The 13370-nt window shown below is 39.7% G+C and overlaps 1 protein-coding gene across 1 annotated transcript in view; it reads left to right on the forward strand.

Moving 5' to 3' along the window:
• The window catches only part of NPLOC4 (NPL4 homolog, ubiquitin recognition factor), a 66017-nt gene that overhangs the window by 14347 nt on the left and 38300 nt on the right, over positions 1-13370 (forward strand). The window contains exons 5-8 of the mRNA XM_044456413.1: positions 1288-1336; positions 2076-2170; positions 2993-3116; positions 6077-6256. Of these exons, the coding sequence (XP_044312348.1) occupies positions 1288-1336; positions 2076-2170; positions 2993-3116; positions 6077-6256 (448 nt within the window). The remainder of the gene's footprint in view (positions 1-1287; positions 1337-2075; positions 2171-2992; positions 3117-6076; positions 6257-13370) is intronic.

The raw sequence follows: 13370 nt of genomic DNA on the forward strand, positions 1-13370 counted from the left end.
TAGAGTGGCTTTGCATGTTTCTGTATGTAAGGCACTAAAAACAATAAATCCCAATTACAGAAAGGCTAAAGGTATACCTAGTTGTAGGGACAATGGAAAGGTTTATATCAAAGAAACGTGGAAGTGAAATTTAGTGAATAGAGCAGCAGGCACCATGATTCTGGAGATTTTGCCTGTTTTTTGTCTTCTGAATCTTTGTGCCTCTTCTTATCCTTTGACTTGAAATAGCTGCATACCTGCAGAGATGTAGCAAGTTTTAATGTGTCTCAGGTTGAGATTCTGACACAGAGTTGCTTTTGATAATCATATATTCACATGCTGGAACCTTTAAAGAAACTTGAAACATACAAATCTCATGAGGTATAAGGAAAACATCCTAGGGTTTGGCATGTGTCTGGGGAAGTTGTTTTGTGACCACCTGATGGCTACTTGTTCACTGTAACAATCAGTTTCGAGATTAGACCTCCTATTAGTAGTGACTCTCAAAAGACTCTGATTTAATCTTTTAAAATGTATCGTTAATCTTAAAATTTAATAGCTTCACTTTGCCCCTTCATATGGCTTTTCATGTATAGGAATCTTTGCTTCAGTGAATATCAAAAAGCCGAAGCCTTTGAATAGTGAAGTATTGTTAGACTCTTCAAAACAGCAGTTTAGTTTTAAAAGCTGTGCTTATGAAACCTTCAAAAGCAAAACTTCATACTCCTTTTTTCAAGTTAACTTTTACTACATATATTCCAAGAAGATAAAGCTATTATGTTGTTGCTAAGATCAGTAACAAATGAAGACAGAAACCAACAGTGGGATGGATGTGGGGGGCGGGGGGAGATTGCGAGCAGGCTATTTAAGAAAATAAAGTTTTATTACATTATGCACTGCCTCTTATATTCCTTATGCTTAGGTAGTTGGTATTGGAAAAATGCTGCACTGGTCTTTCTTCTATAAGTAACCACCCATCTGTATCCCCCACCCCACAACAACAACAGCCTCCTCCACCAACCTCCTGCTGTGTGAATTCAACAGCTGGTATAATTATGATATCAGATATCCAGGGTAAATTTAAAACTAGTTGGCATAGTAATTTAACTAGCAGATTTAGGCTTTACCAACAGACATATTAATTTCTGTTAAGTTTGATTTTTTTATAAGATCAGATTTACTGGTGATTTGATGACAGATATTTTTCCAGGTTCCACATTTATTAATTTTGAAAAATTGTATAAAACAAAGTGTCTTTCTATTGCTGCTAGTGAATGTGGCTGCTCACTTTTGTTTGTCTTCATACAGTTGTCGACATGGCCCACTGGGTAAATGTGTGCACTGTGTACCACTAGAGGTAAGAATTTAAACTGAGAGTCTTATGGTGAACACTTGTTATAATGTTTTCCTTATGTATATGGAAATGGAAGCAATTTAGAATGTTCTTGAAATGTTAATATGTTCTGTCTGTTCTGATAATTGGTAGAGAAAGTAAACAAATCCCTTGGATATATCTGACTGGGCAGTATCTGAATTTCTCAGGGGTCTGGCATTTTGTTTTTCAGCAGTCATTTGAACAAGTTTTGGACAAATATATATGCATTTTGTATCTCCCACTTGCACTGTGGATCTCCTGCCCTTTTTAGAGCTGCATCTCAAAGCCACTTATTGTGTATTCTTATATTCTGGATAGCTTTTATGAAAGACTTTGTGCAGTAAGGATCATCTGATGGTCCTTGTCAGATGTGCAGATTCTTCAGATAACCTGTGCCAGAGTTCTCCAGCTATGTTTGATTAGTTAGCCTTTAGCTCTGCCAGTTAAAAGAAGAATATTATACCCATGAGACAGGTTGGGTTTCTAAAGCTGTTTTGAGCTAAGCTTCAACTCCATACTGTGCAAGGAGGAGCAGAAAAAGGGCCCACTATTACTGTCAAGGTAGTAACTGCTGTGGAAAAAGAACACAAAGCTTCCTAATTGTTTCCACATTGAATGCCAGCAAAAAGTTCAGACTAAAACATCCATTTGTTCAGTGATCAATGTATTATCAAGCAGGTGTCTGACCTGGTTTTCCTTTGTGTATGTGGGGTTTTGGCAGCCTTTTGATGAGGATTATTTAAACCATCTGGAACCTCCTGTGAAGCATATGTCATTCCATGCCTACATCAGGAAACTGACCGGAGGTGCAGACAAGTAAGAAACTTACAGTTTCTGCAGGGGAATCTCATTATAGATGATAACATAAAACGTGAAAATGGGAAGACTATTTATAGGGGAAAACTAATTCATTTCAAGTTACTAATAGTAAGATGGTATCTTTGAAGCCAGCTTTGCAGATTGGAGGAAAGATTGAGAGCATAATTGTAACTTTTCTCCCTTGAACAGTAGAGCCTAATCCTTCCCAGCTCCCCAAACCCGGGCCCAGAGATTAAGGCAGTTGGCAGCATTTTGTGAAAGGGGTAGCCTGTATTTAAGCTAAGGTGTTGTCATCTCCTCCGTATATTGGAAAACCAAAAGCCTCTCCTTTATTATAGTAGCCTGGAAGTATAATTCTTCTCCCACATTACATTACAAGAATGTGCTAAACACACTTCCACATATGTATGTAGCTTTTTGTTTCCGTTCCATAGCCAAGATGTATTCAAAAAAAGTCTGTGAACAATGGATCACATGAAAAATCTTACTGTCTTCATGTTCTGCGCGTGTGCACGCATGTGTGTAAAGTTTTAGTTGATGTTGCTCTTCCGCATTAACTAAGGCTCTTTCACTGCCATATCCAGGTTACTCTTTGCAGAAGTATCAAATAGACAGTTAACCCCAATTTAAAAGAGAAGCAGGCAGACTCATAGATTCCTCTCCTACTTTTGGCCCCAATTTTTGTGCTGTGAGCTGGGGCACACACTAGAACCCCTCAGCCTGATGAAATATTCTGGTGTGATATCTGTCAATATCGGAACTACTAATCTATATTTTGGAAATACCAAGATACTTAACATGTTCATCTTTTGTGTTTAGGGGGAAGTTTGTTGCCCTTGAAAACATTAGCTGCAAGATTAAATCTGGATGCGAAGGACATCCTCCATGGCCAGAAGGCATTTGTACCAAATGCCAGCCAAGTGCAATCACACTCAACAGGCAGGTAAGATGAGCACCAGCCACTAATGGAGACCCACTGTTCAAGACAACAGAGACATTTTTTATCTCTGCCATTTCCATCTGGAAGTGAATGCCCCTCTTGTGTTTATCCATCACAACGAGATACCTTGGGTTAATTAACTTTCAGAGCCAGTGCATGCTGGCTACCATTTTGAATAAGGCCGAACTGACAGCTGCCATAGCTTGGCATGTTGTGTGAGCCCAGGCTGAGGATGAGGGAACTGTGTGCAAGTTAAATTACAATCTCATAAACTATAGTCTGTTTTAGCATAACACACGGGTAGTTTAACTTTCAGAAGCTCCACCTCCTCAATTTGCATGATAGCACAAACTATGGAAACCCATGGTGGCTGACTGGCTTATAGATTGGATTCTCATAGCACAACAACTCATACTCAAGTTTCTGTATGGACTGAGTTTGGGTTGCTGTCAAATGCTGGATGGTTTTGTTGTGTGAACCCAGCTGTACTAACAAACCATAGTTTGTTTATTGTTAACCCACACTTTACAGTCCAGCAACAAAGGGTTCTCTCAGTGGATGGTTTGTGATTAACAAATGATGGTTTGTTAGTGTGTCTGGGTTTATACAACATAACAGCCCACAGTTCAGTGACAACACACATTCAATGTAGCATACAGGTTGTTTTGTTGTCTGAACCTAGATATTTTATCTGAATCTGCATAAATAATGGTTAATCTTAACTATTGGTCAGGCCAAAAGTAAGTAAATTGGTGTCCTCCTGATGGTTTGTAATAATGCCTTTCATAAGCCCTAGCCAGCATGGCCAGTGGCCTGATGCTATGGAAGTGGTGGTCCAATTATCTGAAGGCCACTATGTTGTCTACTTTAGGTTTGTTTAGGTAAGCAAACTGTCTTCAGGCTGTAGTTTACAATCCTGGGCATTCAGATGTTTTGGCCTACAACTCTTATAAAGCCTTAGCTAGCATACCCACTGGTGAGGGATTCTGGTAGTTGTAGGCCAAAATACCTGGAGGGCCACAATATCCCCACTCTTGGCATAACCCACAGTTAATACAAATCACAGTTCCAGGTTGAACATAACAATACACCATGGATAATTTAAAAAGCTTCTAATCGAGTCCATGTGGCTAGGCTGGAGGGATGGAGGGAGCAATACATACCTGAAGCTCATGCATACAATACTTAAGTATAGCTTAGAGTTATTTATCAACCAGTCCACTGCTTTGGATTGTGCGGTATTATGGCTGGTGGGAAAATCTGTATTTAAAGAAAGTCAGAATAGTAAGAGGAAATTGGGCAAAGCCTTGTGGACATAACCCTCAATGCCCTCCAAGTCCCCTTGCCCTTCCACACTTACTGTTATTTATTTTAAATTGGAGGCTGAGTGTGCTCCAAAGCTAAGTACTGGCTTCTTGTTCCATTTTTATTTCCCCAGAATGCCTCTGAGTCCCATGTGGGCCAGAGAGATTCTCAGAAAATAAAAACTGGCGGGTGCCAGCAGGCCAGTGCTTCTCTTTGGAGTGTGCCCAGCCTTCCAGGATAAAGAAAAAGGAAGGAAAAGGTAAGTTGGGGGTGGCAGAGAGTATCCTGGGAAGAGATTTCAGAGTGACTGTCAGAATGCCCATATCTTGGACTGGGCAGCAGGAAGGAAGGGATGTACATGTGAATGTGGTTTAATTGCAGCCCAGAGTGCTTGATGTAGAGCTGCATCCTGTGTGCTTTAACCCTTCGTCCCCATTCTTGGCGTGATCTGGATACACTGTCATACAGGGCAGAAAAAGCCGCCTGATGGAAATGCATGGCACCGCTTTTTGCTATGGAAGATGCAGATTCAAGAGGGCTAGTCATAACTACATTGTGGGTTGAAGTTCCCGTACCACTCATGCTTTGGTCTCAATTGGATTCTTCTTTGCACCCTACCCCAAGCAATTTGCACTGCAGCAAGAGGGCCAATTGAAATGAAAGAAGCTTCTTTTTGCAATGCAAAATCCAGGTGTGAGACCTTCAGTTGGGATCACAGTGAAGTCCCCCTTCCCTTTGCTGTGGTTGTGGTTCAGACAGAGGGCTTTTCTAACTAGTTCTCCCTTTGAAAGAGTGGCTGTTTTTTCTGAGGAGGATTGCTTATGCTAAATGAGCAGGAAGGATGGAAAGAGAGGGGTGTGTGTGTGAGAGAGATCTTTCTTTTAAAGTGGGTAGTCTTGTCAGAGAAAAAAACAGCGGCCTTATACTTTAGGGTTTAAGACCCCATCTCTGTCTTGTCTTTGTACTCATAGGCCTGGACAAGTAACTTTTCACACCAGCTTGCCTTCTTGTGAAATATGTGCCTGTTGGAACAGAAAACTGACTTTAAAGCTCATACCCTGCTCTCTATCTTGTCCTTGTACTCAGATGCATGGGCAAGTTACTTGTCTTCTAGACTTAGGTATTTGTCTTTTTCTGCGAAAGATGGTCTGCTATAAGGTCCGCCTGGCGCCATCGTTATTTGTTTTTCGGCGCCAGGCTAAGACCTTTTTATTTAAAGCTTATTTTAATTGTTAAATTATTTGTATTTATAGGTTTTTAAATTTTTAGCCGAGATGCACCGGGGGTTTTAAATAATTTTTTATTGTTATATTGTTATTTATTTATGTATTTTGTTTCTGTTGTGAGCCGCCCCGAGACTTCGTTGCGATGGGGGCAGCATAAAAATGTTTTAAATAAATAAATAAATAAATAAATAAATAAATAAATAATAGTATATTATGATTGGCTACACCCTCACAGCCACCATTTTTGTGAAGATCCATAAACCCTAAAAGGTTCTGGGCTTATGCTGTGAGGGGAAAGAGGTTAGAGCCTGAGAGAAACGGTTGAGTTGGGTGGCAAGCCCGAATCCATGCTGCTTTCATGACTGATTTAAACGTTATTTGATTCTTATCAGGGATGCCACTTGATACTATTATTTTTATTTCAAATGGCAGAAATACAGGCATGTGGATAACATCATGTTTGAGAATCACACAATTGCTGATCGCTTCTTGGACTTTTGGAGAAAAACAGGAAACCAGCATTTTGGATATTTATATGGGCGGTATACAGAGCACAAAGACATCCCTCTGGGTATCCGAGCTGAGGTTGCTGCCATCTATGAACCTCCACAGGTAACAAATTCTCTGTTCGAAAATGTCTTGATTTGCTTTATTTGGAAAAGTTCTTGGAATTAGTGCTTTCTGATACTGGAGTAAAATAATCAGTGTAATGCATTCTGTATCATTCTCTTCTGTGGTGGTGAAACCTCACCATAAACAGCTGATATGTCACCTGAGGAATGAGAGACTGCAACTTAATTGAAGCTTTACCCAAAGCATGTTTACATGGAAGTGAGTTTGCACCCCATCCTTCACTCAGTTGCCACTGCTGCAAATAGTAGACTATTTTTCTTTCTGGCAGAAGCTTCTGTCAAGATAGCTACTGCTGGAACAAATAAGTGAGATTCTTTATAAGATAGTCAAAATAGTAGGTGATGCAACAGATTGAGAATGAGGGAAGGCATTGTAGTAGTTTCTCCCCCTTCTGCCTCCCAGACAGAGCACAAGGTGGCAGTAAAGGTAAGAAACAGAGGCTGTGATCCTATCCTATGTTGGAGTAAGCCTCCTAGAAATCAGTGGGACTTAATTCTTAATTAAATATGCAAGAACAGTGGCTACAAGCCTCTAGCAATTTGTGGTGTTAATGCAAGCTACTCATAGGAAAGCTGGAAGTGTAACATTGCTTTCAGTTTCATTTCTGTCTTTATCTGAATTTGTCTATCACCTCAAGGAGGGTGAAGGGTAGTTCATAAATATGAGAAAAGAAATACAAATTCAAATACAGAGTATTGCAATTGAAATGTAAGCATTAAATACTATCAAATTAAATTTGGACAAGTTTGAGAGATCCCCCCATTTTTTATTTTTATAGGTAAAAGAAAAAAACAAAGAAAAAGATACTAAGGAACCCTACACAAAAATCACATGTAGCGCTAAGTGTGGGAAATTACACAAAAAGTCAATAATTATAACTACAGTTTTGACTTAAAGCTTTTTTTTTATAACAACCAAGTATTAACATGGGTATCAAGTAAATAATAATTCTCCATAAAACATATCCACAAACCCACCAGCAATTAATAATTGATTTTTTCCTTTTTTCACCAGATTAAAAATATAATGAAAAGTTAAATTCATAAATCAATTATATTAATTGGATCATTATATACATAATACTTAATAGTAACTCTTTCAATTGCTGAATAACGAATATATAATAGGCTTTTCATTTAACATAAAATTCTTTAACTGGTCTATATATAGCTGATTAGTAAATGTATCAGTTAACGTCATCCTTACATAAATTCTTTTTTTTTACTCTGAATTGTTAAGTAAAATGTATATAGCAAGCTTTCCATTTATCATTAAATTTTTTGGCTAGTCTTCTATTTATATAGCTGGTTAATTTTGTCATTACTACATATTCCGCTAATTTATTTTTCCAATATTCACTAGTTGGGCAGTCTTCTGCTTTCCATTTTGTTGCAAGTATAACTTTAGCTGCTGTTATATATCTAAATAATTCTTCCATGTTTCTTGGAAGAGTTTCTGGTACAACAGTATATTCAGTAGCATATTCTTAACATTAATAGGAAAATTAATGTTCAGAATTCTCTGTATTTCAGCATGTATTTCTTTCCCTTTTATTAACCTTACAGCACATATACTACATATGGAAAAAGGTCCTATCCACTTTCTTCCATTTCTAGCACTTTCCATTATAATTCTTTTCCATTTTCTCAATATCTTTTGGAGTAATATACCAGTGAAAGAACATCTTTTACCAATTTTCTCTTGGTGCTTGACAAGCTGTAAATTTTATATCTTTCATCCAGAAGGTTTCCCATTGGTGGAAGGATATTTATTCCTCAAAGTTCTGCATCCATATTTTAACTTGTTCAGTTTCAGTATCATATTGTAGTAATTACTTGTAAATCCATCCTAATAAGTGATCCTTTTGCTGCAAAATCAACTTTTCAAATTCTGTCAGGGCTCTTATGGCACATATTCTTGTTTGAATTTCCCTTTTCAGTCTTTAAACCAATTGAAAATAGAGAGCCATTCTATCTTTTTTCCTTTATCTTTTAGGTTTTTGCCAAGGCTTAATTTCTTCTTGTTAATCATATCTCCATATGTTATAACATCATTGCTTTTTCTTAGATGTTTATCACAGTATGCTTCTATTAGAGAAATCAGAAGAGAAACTGAAGGACTAACGCTTCTTAAAGAATGCCAAATTCTTATTAAACCATTGAGAGGGGATTTTTTTTTCATTGAGACTGTTAAGCTGAATTTAGATAGTTAACAAGAATCTCAATTTTTCTTGATATTCTGATGGGGCTTGACTGTCTTACTTACGATTGTTTCAGATTTGCAACTAAGCAGCAATGAGATGATATACAAGTGACTTTTGCATCTTCCTCTTATGTTTGTTACGTAACTTACAGAGCCAGAGAGTCATGCTTATAACCACTGGGGAGATGGTATGAATTGCCGTTGCACAAATTATACAAGAAGCATCAAAAGTAGAAGTGTATCTTTCACCTAACCCACGGGTGGTCATACTACTGCCCGGAGGCCGGATCTGGTCCACCATGCCCATTTGGACCCGCCGCGCACTTGCGCGCTGCCCACCTTGCCCCGCCTGCGGGGAGGCAGTGGTTTGTTCACTCGGAGAAAACGATCTCCAAGCGAGCAAGCTGCTGCCTCATGCGCCCACCTTGCAGCGCGTGCCCACCTCAGCGGACCCGTGCCTGCACACATTGCCCCCGCCCCCTTGCCAGCGCGCACGCACTGCCAGCACTACCTTTCCGGCCTGTGCCCAGCACCGGCACCCTTCAACTGGCCCCCTGGTGAAAATGTTTGAGGACCTCTGATCTAATTAGCCCCTTCCACTGCTTAATTGTAATATCTGAAGCTCCTTCAGGGTCCCTAAATTAGTGGTTTTCTTTATGACATTCCACAGTGGATGTTACTGTTTTGATCTTTAAACTGCTTGAACCTGAGAGCCCTCTCTTCTCATCTCTTGAGAGCTGCATTTAGTGGATGCCCAAAAGGGTATGCTCATGAGAGAAAACTTTCCGTTCCTTGAAGTCATTAATGTATGAAGGAGAAGTAGTTTGTGTTAAAGTTGACTTTTACAATATATCCCCCTAAACCCCCATGATACAGTATTTCTATTATCTTTCAATTCCATTATCTTCGATATCCTATTGTGTTAATTTATGTGTGATCAGGGAAACGATTGTAGGGGTGGTATATGGATAGGGAGATGAAGAAGGCAGGCCTACAATGAGATAATGAATGCCTTGTCCTTCTCTTCTTTGGCCTCTTCTCAGCAGGCTTTGCATCCCCCTCCCCACCACAATGGGGGACAATGAAAGAAGAGACTAGGCTCAGTGAGATTGCAGTGAGAGAACACAGTCACAATCACTCAGCGCTCAGTTTCCTTCATCCAAGATGACAGTTCTCTCCTGAGTCAGATGTACGAGAAGCATTCAATGTATTCTCGGTATCAGCATGAAGAAAAAGGAATAATAAATTGAAATAATTTGTATTTTTCAATGTAATCCCCCATAACTTCAATACACTTATTACATCTAGAAATTAACTTTTCAATTCCCTGTAAAAAATACCCTTCCTCCTTGTCTAAAAAATGTGTGTTAATTGCCGTCTTGAGCTCTTCATCGTTGGAAAATCGCTTTCCACAAAGATCTTTTTTTAAATTTAGGAACAGGTGGTAGTCACTGGGGGCCATGTCTGGACTATAGGGTGGGTGGTTTATTTCTTCAAAACCACAGTCTCGCACAACAGCTTTCGAAACACATGCCGTGTGAACGGGCATGTTGTCGTGAAGAAGCAACACACCTGCGGTCAGTTTTCTCCACCTTTTTTCTTGCAGAGTGGTTGTGTAAGATGCTGCGTTTATGGTTTCACTTTTTTTGTGTACTCGATCAATAAAACTCCCTTTGAGTCCCAAAACACTGTGGCCATGATTTTTCCGGCCGATGGAGTGACTTTGAATTTCTTCAAAGAGTCAGCACATTTTTATGCCACTGCATGGACTCCTGCTTACTTTCAGGGTCATAGTGATGAACCCAAGTTTCATCTCCAGTAACAATCCGGTCGAAAATACTCGATGGATCTTTACCACAGAGCTCTAAAAACTCCCTACAGCACTCAACTCGCACTTGTTTCTGAGGCGCCATGAGCATTCGCAGCACTCATCTTGCACAGACCTTTGAAAGGTTAAGATGGTCATGAAAAATAATAAATATGGTACCAACGGATAGGTTTGTCATCTCTGCTAACATTTTGATTTTTATTCAGGCATCTTCCAATACAAGTTTCTTAATTTTTTTCACATTTTCTTTCGTAGTGGCAGTAACCGGCCTGCCCAAGCAAGGGCCGTCTTCAATGCTTTCTCTGCCCCTTTTAAATTCACTGGACCACTTTTGAACAGTAGATAATAAAGGTGCAGATTCCTGGTAAATGGCCGCTATCTCTTCATGAATGATTTTTTGACTTTTTCCTTGTTTTGTAAGGAACTTAATCACAGCGTGGTGCTCGATTTTCTTCAACATTGTCCCGTCAGTCATCATGGTTGTCTTTCACTGAGAATTACTGGGAAACTAATGATCACACTTCTTTGAAATTTTGCATGTATACCCTCAGGTAGTGTCATTAGCTAATGAAATAATTAAATTACCCACATCAATAGCAAATCAACCTGATACCGAGAATACATTGAACGCCCCTCGTACTTATTAGCTTATATGTGTATTGGCCTAAATCTCTCCAGCAACTCTGATCTGGTGATAGTAGTTAGGTTAACTGAATTGTGTCACCCACAGTAAATCTATAGTGTCAGTTTTGGAGTAACCTCTCATTGCAGGTTGGAATGTACCTAGCGCATGATTTGCTGCCCAGCCTATGCTTTATGCCATGACATGTAAACAGCCTCTATGTCAGGGGTCTCAAACTCGCAGCCCGCGGGCCAATTGCGGCCTATGGGACGATATTTTGTGGCCCACACTTGATATCAAAGTTTAGTGATAGTGCGGCCCGCGCGTTTTTCTCACATGCACCTGCATGAGTCGTTACCCTAATGTTCCCTCTAAGCTGCGAGCCGGGACGGGTGGGGCATGGCGGAGGGGCCCTGCAGCCTTCAAAGCGCCTCCGGCAGCGACGCAGGATGAGCAGCCCACCACCACCGTGGTGGTGGAATACTTGGTACGGCCCAGCCTCACCCAGACTCTACTTCCAGCGGCCCCCAGGTAAGCTGAGTTTGAGACCCCTGTTCTATGTGGTGGTGAAAATACTTGTCTACTCTGCACAACTGTTATACAGGTTACAGAGAATATGTCTGGGAATGCATGGAATACTTGAAATATCCTAAATAATTGCTATATATTATATAAGCAAAGTGTGTGAGCTTTTTCAAGCAGCTCAGGTTTGCTCAGCTCATATTCCTAATAGCAGGATATAGCCTGGATCTTAGGTAAATATATCTTTATGGTATGCATTTCCAAATAACCTTATGCTATACATTTCCACATTCATACTTGGAAATTTTAAATGTAGCAAAGTTTAAAATAGTTCTGTATGTTTCTGGGAAGCATGGTATAAAAAGATGTAGCTATGAGCTTATGGCTGACTGGAATTGTGTGAAGCCATAAATCATATTGGCTGTATGTAATTGACACCTGCAAATAACCTATGCAATGCCGGTTGTGCATGGTGCACTAACACATTATTGGGTTCTCCATAGCTAATTCTCCACCTCTTTCCCAACTCAGTCCTCTAGCTGGTACCCCAGACTTCTCCATGGAGAACATAACTATCACCCTTTTGCCACTCTGGCTGCTATTTTTATTTATTTATTTATTTATTTTGCTGCTACTTTTTTGTTTTTGGAGCCTCAAAAAGGTGGAGCTGGGGTCATTTTTTAAATGTTTTCAGCCATAGAAAAGTGCACAATTCTGTTCATAATGTTTAAGCTGCTGCTTCTCTGCCTCTTCCTTAGACTTTTGCAGACTGCCCAGTATGTGCAGTCTTGCCTGGTCAGTTGCCTTGTCTGTTACAGAGCCCTGAAGTGGAGAAGTAAAGTACATGGAAATGAACCAGGTGCACATGCATGTAGGCAAACCTGCACATATTTGTTAAGAACCACTTGTCAAGATTAAACTGAAAGTCATTGTAAAGGGAAAAATGGCAAAAGCAGGGTGCACCAAAAGCTGTGATGATGACACAATATAACCCCCTTAGCAATGTAATTGTCTTGTTTTGAAGTGTTGAACTGACAGTTCACAGTGCTCTCTGCCTTTTCAGTAGTTCCCCAAGTCTTCAGCTGCATCCAGAAAAGGAATATTCACTATTCTATGCACTTTTCCAAATTCCTTTTTAGAATACTTTCTGCTGCAGTTATGCCAGTTCTTTTTAAATAAATAAATATTCCTGAGAAGATGGCTGAATGGGATGGAGGGTATGAATACTGGGGTTGAAAAAATAATTTAAAGGAGGTTTCTGACCAGTAAAGTCACTCTTTAAAGTACTGCTTAAGCATTGACAGAGAGGCTGTCACTAGTGGTGGCACAGGTGCGATGATGAAAAGGGAGGATATTTTTGCTGTTCTTGCTGAAAGGCTCACTAGCCAGTCTCCATAAGCCAAGATGAAATTGCTTTCCTGGGTTCAGATGACACAGCAATTGATTGTGGATCAAACAACACCTAGAACGAATCATGGGTTGTCACCGTGGTTTGTTGTTAAAAGTAAGCTTGTGTTTAGTACCCATGATGGATTATGTCATGCAAATCCAGTCAATAAGTCACTAGGTGGCACTAGTCACCAAGTTCCTTATCTACAACATAAAGCTGAATATCATTGAAATGAATGTTAAGGAAAACTACAACTTTAGACTTTACTGTAATCATTACAGTGGAAAATGTTATATAGATCTAGAGCTTTATAGATGAGACTAAGAAAGGATTGAGAAGTCTGTTTGACAAGTGATCCATAAACTTTAGCTTGGCTTACTAGGTGAAACCATTATTTAGGACTGACTCCAGCCCCACCCTTTCTGGAATCTTGTGACATTTTCAGAAAACTTAGAGAAGAGTATTTGACCCTCATGTTGGACTTAGCAAAAGTTGCGAGCAGCAGCTCACAGGCTGCCTGCTTCAGAAG

Source organism: Varanus komodoensis, unplaced genomic scaffold, assembly GCF_004798865.1.
Source record: "Varanus komodoensis strain SLA01 unplaced genomic scaffold, ASM479886v1 scaffold84, whole genome shotgun sequence".
NCBI lineage: Eukaryota > Metazoa > Chordata > Lepidosauria > Squamata > Varanidae > Varanus > Varanus komodoensis.